At 40.1% G+C, this 14,473-nt stretch overlaps 1 protein-coding gene across 50 annotated transcripts in view; it reads left to right on the forward strand.

Annotated features, from left to right (window-relative positions):
- SORBS2 (sorbin and SH3 domain containing 2) overlaps positions 1 to 14,473 on the forward strand; it is a 190,351-nt gene that overhangs the window by 127,986 nt on the left and 47,892 nt on the right. For 45 of the 50 annotated variants that reach the window (XM_074588244.1, XM_074588273.1, XM_074588252.1 and 42 more), the window contains 5 exons: positions 730 to 874; positions 3,218 to 3,393; positions 8,574 to 8,640; positions 9,772 to 9,816; positions 11,026 to 11,212. In XM_074588244.1, the coding sequence (XP_074444345.1) occupies positions 730 to 874; positions 3,218 to 3,393; positions 8,574 to 8,640; positions 9,772 to 9,816; positions 11,026 to 11,212 (620 nt within the window). The remainder of the gene's footprint in view (positions 1 to 729; positions 875 to 3,217; positions 3,394 to 8,573; positions 8,641 to 9,771; positions 9,817 to 11,025; positions 11,213 to 14,473) is intronic. The other 5 variants (XM_074588247.1, XM_074588271.1, XM_074588255.1 and 2 more) reach the window with 1 other exon arrangement.

The raw sequence follows: 14,473 nt of genomic DNA on the forward strand, positions 1-14,473 counted from the left end.
TTTGTATCCTTCCAGCTCCACGTTCTTTTGGAGGGGAGGATGATGTGAGGAAAGCCAACTGAGTTGACATTTCGGTTCTGGACTTTTATTAAGAGAGGAAACATTTAAACACAAAAGCTTTAACGGAGGCATCACTGCAACACAGACTTTTCAGCTCAGTTCTGAAAAAAGACACCCTTGAGATGAGAAACCCCTGAATGCACCGAGGAGTTCACAGGATGTCTGTTTTGCTCTCTTAGCTATTGGAGGCTAAGACGTTAAATATTTCAGATCAAATCAGTAATCTCCAAAATACAAATGTATACAAGAGGTCATGAACCATTTCATTTTTAAATGTAAAAATAATATGCCCTTTAATATGTTTTTTTACTTCTGCCTTGCTGCTTCAGGTAGTCTCATATTTTACATTCACAGCATGCTTAAGTTCTTCTCTTTTGTTACATAAAATTGAGCAAAGTTTGTTGCACTTCTGATTTTGTTCGGATTTAAAGAAGAGTTCTGCATTAAAAGAGATGCTACCGAGAACGGGGGAGGTACAAGATATATAAGGAACACATTCTGCTCCCCTTGTGATGAATTTTGTATTTCAGTGAACGCAGATGCCATTATGGCCGGGTACCTGACAACTGGTAATTGTTGTGTGGATGGCAGTCTTGCATCACTCTGTTTGGGATGGCGGTCGGAGGGCTTTGTGTGTAGTCTAATGGGATATTGTTTTGTTTCTCTCAGGCTCAGATCACAGTGAATGGGAACTCTGGCACGGCTGCCAGCCCAGTGAGTCACTTCCAAAGGCCTTTTTCCCCTTCTTCAGCTTACCCTCCGCCAGCTTCGCTCAATTCCAACATTGTTATCATGCAGCATGGCAGGATGATGGGTAAGCCTCACGCAGAATGTTTGCTTTATACATTACGCAACATATTCCAATTCATGTGGCAAAGACTGCAAACAATGGCAGAGTGCTTCACAGCCATAATGAAGGTATTGTCTATTCATCTACCTTGGGAAGGAAATGCAAAAAAAAAAATAGCATTTATTGTTAGGTGCAGTAGTGATCCTGAGCCGGAGCTGCTTTGAAGTTTTATTCCTTATATGTGTCAGGGTGACCTCTTGCCACCTTTCTACTGGCTTTATCGAGGAAGGGGCATATATCAAAACAGCTCAAGCTGTGCAACCGCTTCAGATTTTGCCTTCTTTAAGAAGCCAAGGGCCAACTTTGTCCATTGGGTCTCCCCACAGCTTCCTTAATCTTCAGTAGAAATACTGCTGGCAAAGGGAGGGGCTCCAGGATTTTAAACACCTAGAGACGTGTCAGTCTATAATTTGTTTTATGTATTTTTTTCGTAGGGCGTTGTTAATTTAAAAAAAAAAAAAAAAATCCATGATCAGCCTTAGAAAGGCCAGTATAATCCAGTTTTGCCAGAACAATTGTTTGCTTGCTGCTTTTTCTACCAGTGTTTTGCATACTCAGATAAGACTATACCTGTGAAATAATTTTAATGTGATCCTGGAATTTACTTTTTTTGTTGTGCATGGAGGGAAATTAGGTGACAGTTCTCACTCTGAGACTTACAGCTCAGGCAAATGCTGCTCTCCCTATCATAGTGATAAGCACAAAAACTGTATACGTGGGGTCTTCCCCATCCCAGAATTCTAGATTCTTTGCTTGCTTCCAGTTTGCTGATCTAAAGGCGTATCAATTCTGTGATGGATGTACCTGAAGTAAGTAGTGTGTTTTCCCAAGGCTTCTATTCCTGTATGACACTGAAGTTCTGTGTTCCGCAGCCTGATTTAATTCTCCTTGCTTATGTAAAAATCCCACTGATGGCTTCAGTTTGAGGCCTATGAAAGATCAAATCCAAAATGTTTTCTAAATTTAACATCAAGCATTTTGGGAAGAAGGCCCAAATATTCAGATATTTGCCACGCAGAGTTGCCCCTCGCCATATATGTGTAGCACTGGATTATTCACAGGATTTCAAACTTGAGTAAACAGCTGAAACAGCCACACCAAATCCGTCTCTCTGCAGTAGGAATGAACAGAAATACTCAAATTAAAATTAGAGCTTTCACTCACCAGAGCTCCTTTTGCTGATCTGTGTTACAATTCAAATATTTTGCTTCAGTAGAATCAACAGATGTTGATGTCACACGAACAGCAATTGTAATCTTCACCAATAGTGTTAGAATATTTATTTTTACTCCCTACGTTCATTTATCCTGCGGTGGAAATGTCTTACAAGCACAGTACCTGCTCTTGCAAAAAAAAAAATAAAGATAGCTGCTTTGTCCTAGCAGCGCACTAATTTACTGAAACGGGCTGCCTGAAGGAGTAGGGCTCTTTTCCATCATCTGCAGCAGTACAAACATGACACATCTCAGCAGTGAGGGGTTTTTCCTTCAATAAACGACTCTGCATTTTAGAGGGAAATGGTAACAGTGACTTTTTAATTTCATTAACTATAAAGGAAGATTTGGGGAAGATGGGTAAAATATTGCAAGTGGCCACAAACCAGCAGCAGCCTGCACAGTTCACCTAAATATTGGGGGTGGATCATCAGGTTGCTCTAAAGATGCCAACTTACTGAGGTCCGTTTTTGTGGATTATAGGTAGAGGCACTTAAACATATAATTCTAAAGGACAAAAATTGTATGTCAGAATTCGTTTTTTAAAAATCTTCACGCATCAGCACAGTGTTTCTAAACACATATCGCATAAGTCTTTGTGGAGGGCTGTTTGGAGTCTGTTGCTGTACTTACAGAACAGCAATTTTCTATACGTTGCTAGATTTGGGGTGGGAGGGAGAAGTTTTGAAGTTGTATCACTAGTTTCAAGGAATGGATAGGAAAGGTGCAAGAGTTTGGTTTATAGGCAAAAGGCTGCTGCCACTATTTCACAATGGATTTTGCTGGCTTTGGGGGTTTTTTGTTTTCTTTTCTTTTTTTGTGAGCAAGATGCTGGGAAAAAGTACCTCTAATCTAAGAAGACCTGAGTTGAATGGCCTGTCTGGTCCTTCCAATAAGTTTATAATTCTGTTAATGTAACATTAAGCAGGGCAAAGCCCCAGCTAAGATGAAATTTTTTTTTAAGTGTTGTATATGCATGTGGTTAAGATTGTTGTCAGTCTTTGCACAGCATAATGAAGTGGGGAAGCGTGTTATAACTGCCAAGTGTGATTATTGTATCGTTACACAATATTCTGTCATGTTATCTTTACAGAGTCCACAGAGACATACTCACAGCATGTTCAGACTGTTGGCAGCAGCACCACCACCAGTACAATACCGATCTGTAGATCCTCAGAAGAAGAAAAAAAAATTACAGTCATTAAAGCTCCACATTATGCAGGGATTGGCCCGGTGGATGAATCTGGAATCCCTACAGCAATTAGAACGGTAGGAAATTCTGGGGAATCTGTGTATGAACTCATACAATGAACTGATTGTTGGTAATGGGTTTTTCACATTCTTCTAGTCTTATATAATGCGGAATACAGTGTGCGTAATCAACGAGCTCGTGAATATAATATTGTGTGTTGACGGAAAAGGAGAATGCTGATGGGAGCATAATTGGGCAACCTCATGTTTCTAGTTTTAATTAGAAGTAGCCAAAACTTTGTCTTTCTTTTCTTGATTCTCTTGTAGCTCTTGCCTTTTGGAGATATGCAGTAATTGCATTTCTTTTGTGATTTCTAAAATAAAGTTTATACATACTATATATATGCATGCATGCAACTATACGTGTATACATATGTGTATGTATATATAAAAAAATCTCACGCTTCTGCATTTTTAGGTGCAATGGTTGTGTCGTCAGGGTAGTGCAGGAATGAATAGTTTTGTTCTGATAATAATGTAAGTGACCAGTGTTTTCATGGAAGCGCGATATATAATCATTGTGCCCTTGAGTGACACGTAAAGGAGCAGCGTGGCAGCCCTTTCATTGCGGCTGGCCCGGTTTTGATCATCTGCCACTAGTCCCTGCTTGAGCGGTCGCAGGATGTCGAACTGAGGAGTTTTGTTTTCACTACGCTGAAGCATTCTTTCCACTCTGCTGTCAGGGCAGCCTCTTCTGGCTGCTCCAGAGAGCACAGTGGCAGCTGTACTGGGTCCGTAAAGGGATTTCTCACTGGCCTTCCCAGCCGGAGAAGTACTGTGCTAGACGGAGAAAGAGTAAGAAGAGTGGGAGCCAGGATGAAAGCGGCAGAGCCCTTGCAGGTGAAGTCTTTGGGAGGTACAAGGATGTAGCAGCTATTGGATGTGTCCTCTCTGCCACTGCAGACACACGGGGCTGGGTTGTATTGCCAAGAACTGCTTCCGTGGATTGAAAAACTTAGGGGGAAAATCGGGAATTGATGGAGAAAAGCAATAGGAAAAATTCAGAATGAGTGGCAAGACTGGGGGACAATTTTGATAAGAAGGGGGGGAAACTCTGTCATTTCTTGCTTTATTTTTGACCTAAAAAGTAGTACGATCAGAATCTTTAAAAATGAATAAATTTCTTTGCAACAATGCTTGTAGCTTCCTACCCCCTTTTTAAGTAAATATGCCCCTATGCTTTCTATAGGATAAAGTAATTATTTTGGTTCTTTTTTTTTAATAGCAGGTTGATTTAATACGGTGCATATCATTTATAAAAGATTATTCAAGAAATCCCCCTCAAGGGTGCTTAACAGAGTCGGCAATCTGCCAGCCTATATTTAACTTTCGGATTGTATGGTCTGAGTCTCTCTGATTTTCACCTAAAAACATAACGTAACTTGAATTAGGACATTTTTCAGCTGGATTTGCTCGGGTTTTTGTTATGTTTTAATTTTAAAATATCTCCTAGCTTGTAAACTTAATATTTTTCTCAGTGAGATATGAGTTAAAAGATTATGCTACGCGTGTGTATGGGTGAGTGTGTGTCTCGTGTGCCACTCCGTGTCCTTATTCTGCTTCCTTAGGACTTAGCTGGAAATGAGATTGTTTTCAAGATACTGATCTGAGATTACGTTTTAAATGTGCACGAGTATATCTGAGCCCTGTGTGCTCCCAGTCGCGTAAGAGCAAAGGTGATAACAGTTGTCAGCGAAAGACTCAAACATGCTGCACCTTGGCACCTCTCAGCGGTGCAGTACGATGCAGAAACATGCAAAAGTGCTATAACTGCATTTCCCACAAAGAATAGAAGGCAGGATCTATCACTGGCTCTTTCTCCAAGGTCAGCAAGTAATCCAAATAGGCATCTCGTCCCAGAAAGTTCCGCCTCACTCCATCCAGAGAGAGATAGGAGTTTTTAAATGAGTGGAGTTTCTTGTTGGCTGCAAAGTTGAAAAGTTTCTTATTCTTCCATCTTTATGAAAATGGCAGCAGTCTATCAAAAAAGCAGTAAATGCAGATTCACGGGTGATAGGCAACATACACACTGTGTTCCGAAACACTTTGCTACTCAAAGATAAACTTGTAAATAAGAATTTGGGATTATCTGTATTCCAGAGTTGGAGTGCTTTTCAGGAGCAGAGAGATTTTTCAAGCTGTGGTTATCTCCTCCAAGCCTGGTTTGTGACGGCAGTTTAGCCAAGGATAGCACAGCCATCTTCTCTTCTCTTCCTGCTCCTGCAAACTCTCTCTGTCCAAAGCTGCCAAGAGGGGAAGGATTCCTATAAAGCTTTCCCTTCTCTGAGAACCTCCATCCCACGGTAGCATGTTCCCTCCATACCACTTGAGCTCCTGCCAGCGCTGGGAAGTGCAAATCTGAAGCCTGAAAATTCAGATCATTGTTAAGTTCTGCCACCATGCCAAGCCCTGCCCCAAAGATGGGGAAATTCCACAGCATTGAAAATGAAGTCTTTGGAAAAGAGAAGGTAAAATGCTGTTCACTCAGAAAAGCGTTCAGTCAAACGGCACCACCAGTTTACCACCAACTGGGTCCTAGGAAAGGAAAAAACCCAGACTCGTGGAAAACAGTGTGACTACACTGCTTTAGACTATCCAAAGTGATTGCTTCATGTCTAATGAGCAAAATTAATCTGTAGACTGAAAAGGCCTCTATTTACTAAGAATGAAAAAAAAAAATCAAGTCACACCAGATTTCTTTTCTGTATTTAGTGATGTAATATTTCATCTAGAAAAAAAAACCAACACAGATGGTCCACTGAAAGTCATAAATGCCTCCTTTAATTGCATACTTTCTGGTGGATTATTAGAATACTGCAATGATTATGGACTTTCCTGAGTACCAAGTGCAGATACTTGTTGTGTCCTCTTCACACTGTTTGGCTGATTGTTCGCTCACACGTGATGATACCATGTTCCAGCATTGAATTGCAACAACTATAATGTAGACAGAGCAGGATGGCATCTGAATGGCTCAGTGCATTGTCAATGCTGCTAATTCCTCAAACAAATGTTGGTATGTGGGATTAGCGAATATAAATTGAGAAAATGTATTTTTAGAATTAATTTATTCTATTCGTTAACTAATCCTAGGTGGCTTATAGTGCAAAGCCAAATTATTGGCTGAGGCTTTAAACACTAAGGTGGGGGTTGAGGGGGAGATGATGGGAGAAAAACACTCAAATGTCCATAAAGATGTTGGGAGACCTTCTTCTTTGGTCACCTGGGAGCTTCTCCACACCTCATCTCTATGTGGAAGCCTCCGGTTGGTTTGTGGAGGACCTGACTGATAAGGAGGATCCAGCAAAGAGATATCTGTGCACCTTTGTCCTTTGACAAACAGTAGGGTCATGGCAGTAATATTTATGCACTGGTTGCATATCACTGATTCAAGCTCTATTGGAAGACTCTTCTTGGCCCACCACAACCAGAGGCAGTTGTGGTATCATGGGACTATTGCAGGTTTGTAAAACGGTGGGAAATGAGGAGCAACCGTGGAGGTTATGTCCATCAGCATGAATTCCTTCAGACCTTCTGGACTTCCTTGTGAACTTTTGAACATACATGATCTTGGAGCACCAAACAGCATGCTTGTGTCCAACCTGACTAAATTATTCTTACCAAAGTTCCACTAGTATAGATGTTTAATACCTTTAGGGAAACAATGTTAAAATGGTCCAAATCTGTTTCTGAATATCTTCTTATTGGCAGAAGTCTGGAATGTCGGTAGCTGGGGGAAGGGACCTGATCTTGGTACAAAACTGTATCTCCTTCATGTCTTGCGAGTAGGTCTGGATAAAAAGTATAACCTGCCGCTTAAACTTCTTTCTTCCCCAGCAGATACCCAAGTTCTTCAGTTGACTGTCAGCTCTTCCTTTAAACTATTGGGTTTTTTTTAAAATAAAGCCATTTAGTAGCAATTTTATGAGAACTCATATTGATTCCTCAAAATACAAGAGCATTTTCTGCTTAGTCTCTTATAGTCAGTGCTCACCATCATTAACAAAACAGATTATTTAAGTACAGTAATTGTGACAAGTATTTAGGGCAAAAGTGTAATTTGCTGAAGATGGAGCGGAGCCAGGTGATCACACTCAGATCTGCTGGTTATTCTGTAGAGAAGAGCCTGTGGATTTTCACTTTTCATGGTAAAGAGGAGCGGGCAGAGCGATTGCGGATTTAGTGCTAGCCTAATGCAAGATAACGCACGTCAAGAAGGGTCTTTTGAATTATCCCCGAGCACCATGAGCTTTGAAGATAATTTTGTTCATCTGCATTAAAACTTTTGCTTTTCTGATTACTGTGGAACAAGTACAATTTTTTAGGACCTAAGAATAATAATACTGAAAACATGCTTGCCTTTGTGTTGTCTTCTTTTTTTTTTTGAAATATTATCATAATATCTCAGAGAACATTGCAGCAAAAACGGGAATGCAGAAAGGTAAGAGAGAAAAATAATTAGAAGCATGAGCAAATGTTAATATGAGGAGAGTTTGGGAACTTTGGGATTGCTTAGTTTGCAAAAGTAAGGATAAGTGTAATTTAATGAATGGTTATTGAAAGGTATATTGTATGCATGTTTCTCAAAATAGAAAAATAAGTTAAAATTAAGTTGCTGGAAAGGGAATTTAAAACTGATAAGATGAAATATTGTTTGTTTACAATACAAACATTAATTATAGTGTTGTCTTATATATAGTCTTAAATATAGTGTTGTCTTAGTTCTTTTCTCAGTAGTATTCCCAAGTTTTTCTGCATTATTTAACGATTACATTTTGAAGGTAATTTATGTTGGAAATTGCCGGGAGTTCAAAAGAAGCTCTTCTTACATGCTTGTAATTGCTGAGGTGTTTGTGTTCTCCCATAAAGTATGTAGCATTCATCACTGTCAAATATAGGGCATTAAGAAGATAAACTCTTGATCTGGCACTAGTTCCTCTGTTCCGAACCATTGTACCCTCCAAGATCAGAGTCCAAAACTGACTCAGTCTTCAGCGTCTTCCAGAATTTGTTACAGGAGTTCCTAGATGAAAAGCTTAAATACACCATTTGGAATAGATGGTATGAAAATGATTATATTAAATAGGGGACAAAACATAACAGACTTTGTGTCCAGAATAACATTAAATGTCTGATCAGGTCTGTACACACAGATATTTTTATTTTTGTGTTAATTGTTAAAACTGTGTTTTATTTAGACAGTTGACAGGCCGAAGGATTGGTACAAGACAATGTTCAAGCAAATCCATATGGTTCACAAGCCCGGTAGGTATGCCTTTCTCTTGGCTGGTGCATACCAGTGGCTTTAATACCACTTGGTGTTCAGTGGTATTAAAAATGCACTTTTCTGCATTTTGATTGTCTGCTATGTGAAAATACATATGTTCACCAAGTGTCAGGTAATGAGTCAAATCAAATGAGTAAATTGAATGATAGATTTTACTGCAGAGACATATGTTTTCCTCTGGTAAAGGCTGAAAAATTCTACTGGCTTTATTTTATCACTAAAACTCAATAAAAAAAATAAAGTGATGAGAACAGGTATGCAACCGCTGAGATTCCATGTCACTGGGCAGCTCAGTGAAGTGATGCTCATCTCCAGTTTGAGGGATGAGGAATTGGCCCCTGTAAATCTCCTACCATACCAGCTTTCTTTTGGAGAGCTCGTGTGTAGGAACAGCGTGGGCTAGTAAACTGGCTGGTTTGAGGATACATTTTCCGTCTGAATTGCATTTTTTTTTCACAGAACGTCTTATTTGGTTTTGCCGAAATGGAGCTTTGGTGACAATACTAGCTTTAGAGTAAACGTCCTTTATCATGATTGTCACCAAGGATGACAAGAAACTGTATAAACGGCAATTATGCTCATTACACCTCTGAAAGGGAGGAGGCTTTATTCACCTGAAGTAGAGCTTGCGTTCAGTATGGTCATACAGAATTAGTGGGAGAATAAAAAATATAAGCAAGAAAATTTTGGCTTACAAGATCTACTTTGAACACTGGTCACGTAGTAGATATTTGAGGTTGCTTTTTGTGATAGGAACAACAACTTAATAGTCTCTAGTCGAGGAGCGCTGACATAACGAAGAAATTGAGCTTGGGGAAAGGAGGAAAAACAGACAAAAAGGTATAATTTCCAATTTGGTACAATTTCCAAGTACACAACATGGGTGACACGACAAAAAGATACCATTTTACCAATAAGGTGGTAAAAATAGCCTGTGGTAAGTATAGTGGGAAAAGAGAGTCTTCAGAAAACACCTGTGAGATGAGGAAAAGAAAGACAGCGCTTGATTGCCTACCAGTCTTCTGTTTGTATTTGCAAAACCAAAGCTGCGTTGCTGTGATAAACTGGCCCGAATTGCACTGCTGTAACATGTGTATTTCTTTTTGTAGATGACGACACAGACATGTATAATACTGCATATGCATACGGTACTGGTAGGAATTATTCCCTCACTTCAAAATGAGTCTTTTGTTAATGTCAGCAAGTAACAGGGGTAGTTTGCTTGCTTTGATAATGCTTATATAAACACTTTTTATTGTCTTGTTTGATCTCAGTTGGTGTTTTTTCATGCCTTTTTTCCCAAATGAAACAAAGTTTAATTTTGGTTTCATTTTTGCCACAGAAATGAATTGCAGCTGTGGGTCTAATCCTGCAGATGGGATGTATTGTAGTACTGTAGTTTCTGATGACGTTGCGTTTATTTTCACTCGTGATTGTCTGCAACACAGCCTTTCCTTATCAAAATGAAAAGGGGACTACTGTGTGAAAGTACAAATGCTAATTACATCGATGGGAAGGCAAAAAGGTGGTACTGAAAACACCTTTTGTAAATACGCAGTAAGAGTGCCTAATAAAGATGACTCTCTCTTATGATCTTGCTCATCTTTGCTGTCGGCACTGGTGTGGATGTTATGTAGTTGGCAAGGAAGACATATTCATCTCATAGACAGATAATTGTTGTGCCTTTCAGAAGATTAAAACCATGTGGTAAAATTATTTAAAAGAAAAAAAGTGAAAGTGTGAAAGACTATATGGGAAAAAAATATATATATAGTGCCTATGCAAAAATGCCATTCAAAATTCTTCCATTTCCGTGTTTGTTGCATCGGACACACTCTCACACTGCCTTTTTGTGTGCTGTTGAGAGCATTTGTTGTGGGTCAGTTGTTCGAGACCTGTTTGGACTCTTGTGATCCTCTTCAAGATACCCTATTGCCTAGTTGTCCTAGACTAACAGTAATTATTAAAACAATGAAAAAAAAAAAGTGCATTTCCTGCTTCTTCTCTTCCTTCTGACCGTAAAACCACTGAGAGGCAGGACGAGCCTGGGGATTAACAAGAGTGTCATTAACAGCTCCGATGGGTACAGACAGCCATTAACTTCTCCCCGCCTCAAATTAATCGTTAATTTGTTTTAACTATACCGCACTTTATCTGTGTGTTTGTGGTTTTATATAGAAATACATAAAAAATATTCTAATGAGCTACATAGTGTACAGCAGTGTGCATTTAAAAATGCATTTGCACATTTTTGTAACCTTGCAGCTTTAGTGACTAACTGGGGGTGCTTGTAGCATTCCGTCTTGGGTTTTATTAAAACTCACCCTCACTCTGTGACTATTTCTGCTTTTGTTTTCTGTTAGGTAGCTACAGCCCGTCCTTCTCTGCTCAGGCACACCCGGCTGCAAAGACGCAGACGTACAGACCGTTGTCTAAAAGCGCTTCTGACAGTAGCTCCGATGCCTTTAAGGTCTCATCCCCTTTACCACCTCCACATGTGCCACCTCCAGTCCCACCGCATCGTCTGAGGGAAAGGTCGACACCAGAAAAGTAAGTTAGCGTGGTTTCAAAAAGTGTTCTTGGCATGTGCGGTAATCCAATTACAGGATACGAAGGATAAAATAGTAGCTATAGAATAATAGGACTTCGAGGGCTTTATTCGAGGGACAGTCAGATGATGGGGGCAATCTTCGTCAGCAGTGTGGGCATCACGCATGCTCCTGCCATTTCTTCAATGTGCTAAAGAAAGGATCTAAATGATGTTGTACATTGAAATTCAAGGAAGAGCAAAACTGTAAGAGAGAGTCAACTCACGTTTCCCCAGAGCTCAGAAGTGCTTTATATCCCCATTTTTTTAATCGCCACCTCTGTTTTTGTAGACCGAGAAGTTGTTTACAGATTAAAGGGGCCTTTCAGTTTTCTCATGGTTTTCCAGCTTCAAACTTGCTGCCCAAAACCAGGTCCTAGTGGTTAGGGTCCAGTCTGGAAAATATTAATACTTAATAACTCAGGAAGGATATGCTATCCTTCTAATAAAAACATGCAGAGTGCCCTGCACACAAACTCTGTAGATTCTTCAGCATATCTGAAGCTACTAGCTCAAGCACAAAGCTTTTTCTTCAGTGTTTACCTTCATGAATACTACATGTTCATATAATACTATGTTATTACACGTTTATATGTGTATCTATGTAGATATTTTATATATGCAAAATATCTTTTCAAAATATTCTTGTTCCATTTGTGGCTAAAAGCCCACGTCTCTTCGTTACACTCCAGAAACAAAACAGAATTTGTCCATTGTGTCAGCTTGGACGTTGTAAACATTTTTAAATGTAGAAATTGGATTATATTAAGCAGTTCCAAATAACTTGCAGTTTTCATAAAGCATTATGAGAAAAAAGCAAGCTAAGTGTTTAAAATTAAGACTACGACTATGGCTTTTTGAAAAAATTGTAGGTAGTGGCTATCCAGAAGGTAATTCAGGAGATACAGGTATTGCAGAGGAAAATGAGATCATAGAATCATAGAATCGCCTAGGTTGGAAGGGACCTTTCAGATCATCTAGTCCAACCATCAACCTAACGCTGACAAAAGCCATCACTAAACCATATCTCTAAGCACTGTGTCTACCCATCTTTTAAATGCCCCCAGGGGTGGTGCCTCAACCCCTTCCCTGGGCAGCCTGAGAGATTGCTCGATGGGTACCGGTTTGGGGCTGCTCCTGTTGCTGAGGGCAGGTTGCCACGGGTTGGAGTTGGGCTACCTCCCAAAGGTTTGAATTTTGTTAGCAAGTCGTAGGGAAGTGTAGATTTTGTTAGCAAGGCACCAAAGTGTGGATCTGCTTGGCTTTGCTCTCTGAAGGTCTGAGTCACCATCCTGTGCTAGGCCAAATGCCTTGATCCCAGAAACTGAGGCCTGTTACAGTTCCTTTTGTCAAGCTTGGAAATAACTGCTTCAGCACTGAATTGGGCTGTTTATCCTCTCCTTTTAATCCCCTGCGTGATAAGCCAGGCAGTGAAAATCTATGTTCTCCAGGCCAGGGGATGCCAAACACGTTGGTTGTGCTTTGCCTGCTGCTGACAGCTACAGCTTGTCAATCTTTTCCTGCCATTGGGAGATTCCTTTTTTTTAATTGCCTATAAAGCCTGAGTATTTAAAATCTCACATAAGAGGCTTAGGTCCACATGTATCACAGTTTTATAGCTGGGAGGCAAGATAGGGTTTGCATTAACGTAGTCCATAAGGGATTACAGGCTAAACGTTGTAAATTAACTGAACCGAGCGTGAATCAGGATTTCAGCAGCATCTTTTTTTCTTCAGTGACTTGCAGCGTAATGCAGCTTGATCAGTACACTTCCATTTTCCTGTCCATTCTCAAACAATACAGGCTTTTCTGCTTTGAAACCAATTTTTTTCCTCAGTGAAAATAAACAATAGGGCCACGTAGAACCACTTCCCTTGAAATGAAGGGCATTTTGTAGATAGAGGTGTCTGTCTGCCAGAAATTGCACTCACAAACATACTGTAAACAAAAGCTACTCCATAGATTATTATTTTTTTTGAGGCATGTGACATGTGCCTTATGATGTCAGGCCACATCAAACAAAATCACATCGAAAAGGCAGATAGAACTGGTAGAATTTAATCCCTGTATGTTCTTTCTTGTTGTAAACACAGACAATAGCTGATAGGATTTCCCCGTTCCTTTCCCCCATTCTTTGAGTTCCTGGTGGGTCATTTTACACAGAGCTGAATAAAAAGATGGGTGAGCTACATTTTTCCAAAGGCAATGTGAGGAGTGACTAAACAAACTGTCATGAAAAGGTAACTCGCACTGTGATGGTAACTAGCTAACTATCGCCCAAAAATGTGTTGGTAGCTATGGATATAACACGGTAAATTACTGAAAAAACAGAGTAGTAGGGGTTAGTTTTTATTCTCTGCATAGCACTATTAAATTGAAAGCAAATTTATAATTACAGAGAAAATGACTACATTTCCCTCGCAAAGTCAACTGCCAAATTCTTGTTCTTGTTTATCTATTCAGCTTTCTATTCAGATAGTGCTTACAAGGATATTCAGGAGCAGTTCTACCACAGATCAGGATAAAGAGCATTTATTAGATTTTCACAGTGTCTTTTAAAAAATTTCTCATTTTTTGTCTCAGAAAATTTTGTAACTTTTTCAATATGGACTTACTGTCATGTTCTGTGATGACAAAAATATCTACCACTCGCCCATATTAGTATAGTGCATAGAACAAGTACAGGCAACTTGCAATTTGAGAAGGCTTGTCATGGTATTTTGACACAGTATGTGAGGGAAGTTTATAAACGGCTCTACCAGTTATACCCAAGGAGTGAGTGGTCACACAGGCTCCCTAGTATTTTTCCTGCTGTACTGAATGTAGCTGCTGGAAACAGGTTAATGATAGAATCAGAGAATAGTTTGGTGAAGGCCATCGAGTCCAACCCCACTGCAATGAGCAGGGACATCTTCAACTAGAGCAGGTTGCTCAGAGCCCCGTCCAGCCTGGCCTTGAATGTTTCCAGGGATGGGGCATCTACCACCTCTCTGGGCAACCTGGGCCAGTGCCTCACCACCCTCAGCATAAAAAATGTCTACCTTATATCTAGTCTAAATCTTCCCTCTTTTAGTTTAAAACCATTACCCCTCGTCCTATGGCTTCCCTCCCTCATCCAGAGTCCCTCCCCACCTCTCCTGGAGCCCCTTTAGGGACTGGAAGGGGCTCTAAGGTCTCCCCGGAGCCTTCTCTTCTCCAGGCTGAACCCCCCCAGCTCTCTCAGC

Source organism: Larus michahellis, chromosome 5 (genome assembly GCF_964199755.1).
Source record: "Larus michahellis chromosome 5, bLarMic1.1, whole genome shotgun sequence".
Taxonomy (NCBI): domain Eukaryota; kingdom Metazoa; phylum Chordata; class Aves; order Charadriiformes; family Laridae; genus Larus; species Larus michahellis.